The sequence below is a fragment of the Chlorella variabilis genome (assembly GCF_000147415.1).
Source record: "Chlorella variabilis unplaced genomic scaffold CHLNCscaffold_3, whole genome shotgun sequence".
In the NCBI taxonomy this organism is placed as follows: domain Eukaryota; kingdom Viridiplantae; phylum Chlorophyta; class Trebouxiophyceae; order Chlorellales; family Chlorellaceae; genus Chlorella; species Chlorella variabilis.
Window position 1 is genome coordinate 324879 of NW_005435085.1, and position 5401 is coordinate 330279.

The window sequence follows — 5401 nt, forward strand, 5'->3', positions numbered from 1 at the left end:
CCCCCGGAGCCGCGCCGCGCCGCGCTCACCACTCGCCCTTGTCGCCGCCCTCCATGCGCAGCACCTGGCGGAACCCCGCCAGCGCCTCCTCCCACTCCTCGCTCTCCAGCAGGCCCTTGGAGTTGTAGTACTGGTTCTCCACATCCACATCCTGCTCCTCCAGCTCCTCGTCTGCGCGCAGCCAGGAGGAGAGGGGCTGGAGGGGCTGACGGGGCGGCAACGTGTGGAGGCGAGCTGGGGGCAAGGCGGCGGCGAGCAGCGGCCTGGCCAGCACCAGCTTGCTGCCTGGTTGCCAGTGCACGCCCATTCTCACCCGAGTACTCGAATCCATAGTCCTCCATGTCCGAGTCCCCCTGTGACACGGGCAGTCGCAGGCAGGCGGCGAGTCGCGGCGGCGCGGAGCGGGAGTGGCGCCAGGCGCCGTGCGGCGCCCGGCCCGGCTCGCGGCGGCATGCCGATCGGCAACCATGAGCAGGCCATGTTGCACATGCAGAAGGGCAGCCTGAAAGCCGGCCACATTGCGTCTCGGTGATCGGGGCACAGCCGAAAGAGCAGTGCGCTGCTCAGTGTCGCGGAGGGATCGACACACGAGCTCACCATGCTTGCTCAAGCTCACGGGTCCCCGCAGGACCCCTGCTCCACTGGTTTTGGGGCTGACCTCCTGCCGATGCTTGATCACCAGCCTATGGAGGCCTGCACCCGATGGGCAGCTTGCTGCTGCATCTGAGACACGGGATGCGCAGCGTGGAGCCCTTTTCTGCTGTACTTTCATGTGTACGGCGTTTGCCCTGGTTGACTGTCCCAGGAGCTTCACGGCCCCAAACCCTTTGATTTCGATGCCTTGATCGGTTTAATGAGTTACTGGCATTGGCACAGCAGCAAACAAATCCAGCCGCACAGGATGGTGCACCCCTATTGCGCAGCAAGTCCGAAGCTGGACACCTCGAGCACCAGATGCATGATTTTGCATGCTGGAGCGCCACCAGCTAGGAGACGGCCGGCACCAACGGCGGGACAGCTAGCGGCGGCACCTCGGCAGCGGCAGCAGCGGAACAGCCTCATGTGCCCTATGCGGCGCCGCGGCCGCGCCCGGTCGTCGGCGGAGCCCGCCAGCGCTCGCAGCGACGATACCAGCGAGGCGGGAGGCAGCGCTGGTGAGGGAGCAGGCAGCGGCGCGAGCGCAGCAGCAGCAGCGGCGGGCGACGACGCGGCGCCTGCAGCGCACAAGCAAGCAGGCGCCCACCCCGCACCCCACCCCGGCATCGAGGCGGAGATCCTGGCCATCACGCTGCCCACGCTGGCCACCCTGGCCGCTGACCCCCTCGCCTCTCTCGTCTCCACAGGCTTTGTGGGGCGCCTGGGCGCGGTGCCGCTGGCGGCGGCGGGGGTCGCGCTCTCTGTGTAAGTGTTGTGTGTCAGCTGTGTGCACAGCTGGTTTGTTGCCGGCACCGGCATCACCCTGCAGCCGCTCCACCGCTACGCCGCAGATACAACTCCGCCACCAAGCTGCTCAACATGCCGCTGCTGGCGGTGACCACGTCCTCGGTGGCGCAGGCGATGGGGGCGGAGGCGGGTGGGTGGGTGGGTGGTTGGGTGGGTGTGTTTCACTGGCTGGCTGGTGGTGTGGGGGCAGGCACTGCGGTGGCTCCCTGCTCTTTGCCTCTTGGCAAGCCTGCCTCTTGCCTGGCTGCAGGCGGGGAGCAGGCGGGCGGCGGGCGGGGAGCCCTGGCCGGCGCCGTGTCCGCCGCGCTGGCGCTGGCGCTGGCCACGGGGCTGGCCCAGGCCGCGCTGCTGGCGGCGTTTGGCGGGCGGGGGCTGGCCCTGTGGGGCGCGCCGGCGGGCAGGCCCCTCCACCCAGACGCCGCCGCCTACCTGGGCATCCGAGCGCTGGCGGCGCCCGCCACCGTGCTCATGCTTGTTCTGCAGGGCTGCTTCAGGTGCGTGTGTGGAGGCGTGGAGAGAGAGGGTGAGCGTGAGTGCCTCGTGGTCTCCCGGCGCCGATCGCCGCCGCTGCCGCTCACCGTCGCCCCCCGCCTGCTGCATCCCGGCAGGGGCCTGGGCGACACGCGCGTGCCGCTTGTGGCCACCCTGCTGGCCAACGGGCTCAACGTCCTGCTGGAGCCGCTGCTCATCTTTGGCGCGGGGTGGGGCGTGCGCGGCGCGGCGGCGGCGGTGGGGCTGTCGCAGGTGGGAGCGAGCGCGCCCCGGCGGGGTGGCGGGCACCTCCACGGCGGGCTGGGCTGCAGGAGCCGGCAGCAAGGGTCGGGCTCGCAGGAAGAAGGCTCCGTGCTGTGGCTGGGGCTCGGAGCGGGCAGCAATGCTGTGCGATGCGTGCTGTGCGCTGTGCGCCGACCTGCCTGCCTGTCCTCCCTGCCCCGCGCCCCCGCCCCCCACCCGCAGGCGGCGGCCGTGGCGGTGCTGCTGGCCATGCTGCGCCGCCGCGTGCCGCTGCGCCTGGCGGGCGGCGCCTCGCTGGCGCACAGCCTTCGCTCCCTGGGCTCCACGGGGCTGCTGGCGCTGCGCACGCTAGGTGAGCACGCCGGGAGGTAGGGCCGGTGCTTGGGAAGGGGCTGAGACTGTGCTTGGGAGGGGCCTGATTCTCTGCCCTGCCTGTGCTCCCTGCCTGTGCTAGGCGTCATGGGCGTCTACTCGCTGGCCACCAGCCTGGCGGCGCGCACCCAGCCCGCCCACGCAGCCGCCCACCAGATTGCCTTCCAGGCGCGGCGGGCGTGGGGGAGGGAGGGGCGCGGGGAGGGAGGCAGGCTCCCGCCAAGGCTCACCAAGCCTGCGGCGCCTGCTCGGCGGTGCCCTCAGCTGGCCCACCCTGCCCATCCTGCCGCCCCCCCAACCTCCCACATTCACACACACCCTCTCTCCTGCAGGTCTGGCTGGCCTCCTCGCTGCTGGCCGACAGCCTTGCGGTGGCGGCGCAGACGCTGCTGGCGCGCTGCGTGGCGGCGGGGCAGCGGCAGGCGGGGCGCACGGTGGCGCGCCGCACGTTGCAGGCGGCGGCGGCGCTGGGCGGCCTGCTGGCGGCGCTGCTGGCGGCGGGGCAGGCGCCCATCGCCCGCCTGTTCACCTCAGACCCCGCGGTGCTGGCTGCCCTGGCCTGCATCTTTCCTGCGGTGGTGAGACGCTGGAGCAGTGTGGCAGGGGGTGGTGGGGGCAGGCAGGCAGGCACGCGCAGCCTTGCGGGCTTGAGCAGTGCGGGAGGCAGCTTGTCGTGCGGGGGATGGCCAGCCCGCTCACCTCTCCACCTCCTGCCCCCGCCTGCTGCTGTCCAGGTTGCCAGCCAGCCCCTCAACTCCCTGGCATTCTGCATGGACGGAATCCTGTACGGCATGCCCGGAGGCTTCGCCTACGCGGCGGCAGCCATGATGGCCGCCTGCCTGCCCGCCGGCGCCGTCATGCTGGCCGGCAGCCGCCTGGCGGCGCGCCTGCCCCTCCCGGCGGCGTTTGATGCGCAGCTGGCGGCGGTGTGGGCGGGCCTGGCCACGCTCATGGCGCTGCGCTTCCTCACCCTCTTCATCCCGCTGCTGCGCCGCAGCCCGCCCTTTGACAAGCTGGGCGGCTGATGGGCTGCTGGGGGGTCTCCCGCAGGGTCAACCTGCCCATCTCGTGCCATGCTACCCAGAACACTGCACCCCTTGCCCCCGTTTCGTCCTTACACCCTGACTGCCTTTTGTTCTGGCCCTGTTCTGCTTCTTGTTCCGACCCCTTCCCACAGACTCGTGATGCACATTGCACTCGTTGCCCCTTCCATAGTGTTGCTGGAGCCTTGTCAGCCCGTCATGGCGTCATTTACACACATGGTGCTGTGCGGCACACACACTGAACGGACAGGGGTGTAGTACGTTGCGGGAGCTTCCAGCCAGGCAGCATACAGACAGGCAGAAAGGGGCGGGAAGGACGACAGCGGGACCAAAATGAGGGGTGTCACCTCCCCTGCTGCGGGGAGGCCTCGAGCCAGGTTCATTCTGAAGGTGCGACACCAGTGCTATGGCTGACGTGTCAACAGGCCGGCGGCCGCGGAGGGCCAGGCACCGCCGCCAGCTGGCAATTGCTACCACCTGCTCCATTCCCCGCAGCGGCCCCCCCCAGCTGCCCTCAGGGCGCCCGTTGGGAGGGGGACAGCTGGGGGGCCGCCCATCCGCCGCCGGTTTCAATCACGCTTGAGAGCAGGGAGGGGGGGCGCCTCGGGTCGGGGCCCCCGCGCTCGCCGCTCACTTGTTGGCACTCATGGCGTTGAGTGCGGAGCCGTGCTTGAACCACTACAGACGGTGGCGGGGTTGGGGAGGGGTACGAGGCGGTCAGTTGTTTGGCCGCTGGACAGCGAGAGCGAGGACCAACCCTTTGCAAGCACTCCCTGTGCCTCAGCGCACATGCCACGCAGTCGGCGGAAGCAGAGCGGGCACAGGCGGGCGCGGGCATGCATGCGGCCGGGCGAGGGCGGGCTCACGTTGATCTGGTTGGCGTTGAAGGTGTGGTTGACGGGGAACTCGTAGGTGGAGCCGTCGGGCCGCTTGCCCACCAGGGTCAGCCCCTTGCCGGGCGCAAAGCTGGTCAGGCCCTTGATGCTGAGGCGGTCAAAGGGACCCACCTGTGGCAGCAGGGGCAGGGCAGCGGGGAGGGAGGCAGGGGGCGGGTGAGCCGGGGCAAAGGCAGGAGCACGCAGCAGCAGGCGAGCGGGCAGGAGGGTTTCACACCCCCAGCAGCGCAGCGCAGCCATACAGCCCTGGCACACAGCGGTACAGCGCTGGCACACGGCAGCACAGCCCCTCCTCTCCACCCACCTTGTCGTAGTCTGCTGGGTCTGCAAAGGTGAGGGGCAGCAGCCCCTGCTTCTTCAGGTTGGTCTCGTGGATGCGGGCAAAGGACTTGACGATGACGGCGCGCGCGCCCAGGTGGCGGGGCTCCAGCGCAGCGTGCTCGCGCGACGACCCCTCGCCTGCGCGCAGGGAGGCCAGGTGGGGAGGCGAGGGGCAGGTGAGCAGGGCAGCAGGCGGGGCCAGGCGGCAGGCCGGCGGTGGCGGGAGTCGGCCCCAGGCGAGCACACAGCGCCTCACAGCCACCAGCCACCGCCTCACAGCACCACAGCCACCCATCTCCCCACCACCCTCCCACCCACCGTAGTTCTCATCTCCAATCACCACCCACTCCTGCCCGGCGGCCTTGTACGCGCGCGCCACATCGGGCACGCCGCCATACTCGCCGGTCAGCTGGTTCTTCACGCTGTTCACCTGCAGGGGGCGCAGCGGGGGAGGGAGGGGGTGGCGGCGGGGCAGCAGGGCGAGCGTTGGCGTGGGCAGCAGCTTCACACACCACCACGCCACACCACGCCTGCTGAACCCCTCCCCTGCTCCTGCAACTCCTCCCACCCCCGCCCCGCAGAAAGGTGTGT

General features: G+C 70.5%; 2 protein-coding genes across 2 annotated transcripts; one reads left to right on the forward strand and one right to left on the reverse strand.

The window, feature by feature from the left end:
• Positions 1 to 1069: 1069 nt before the first annotated feature.
• On the forward strand, positions 1070 to 3575 carry CHLNCDRAFT_140379 (hypothetical protein; the record flags this gene model as incomplete). Its single annotated transcript, XM_005850463.1, has 8 exons — positions 1070 to 1401; positions 1488 to 1573; positions 1694 to 1937; positions 2052 to 2187; positions 2401 to 2530; positions 2633 to 2729; positions 2915 to 3128; positions 3285 to 3575. 8 exons carry the CDS (start codon positions 1070 to 1072, stop codon positions 3573 to 3575), a joined length of 1530 nt encoding a protein of 509 aa, XP_005850525.1.
• A 648-nt stretch (positions 3576 to 4223) lies between these two features.
• Positions 4224 to 5243, reverse strand: CHLNCDRAFT_19608 (hypothetical protein; the record flags this gene model as incomplete). The annotated part of the gene is made up of 4 exons (XM_005850760.1): positions 4224 to 4271; positions 4460 to 4600; positions 4794 to 4948; positions 5129 to 5243. Coding segments are annotated over 4 exons (459 nt in total), but the record flags the coding sequence as incomplete, so codon positions are not given.
• Between the last annotated feature and the right edge of the window lie 158 nt (positions 5244 to 5401).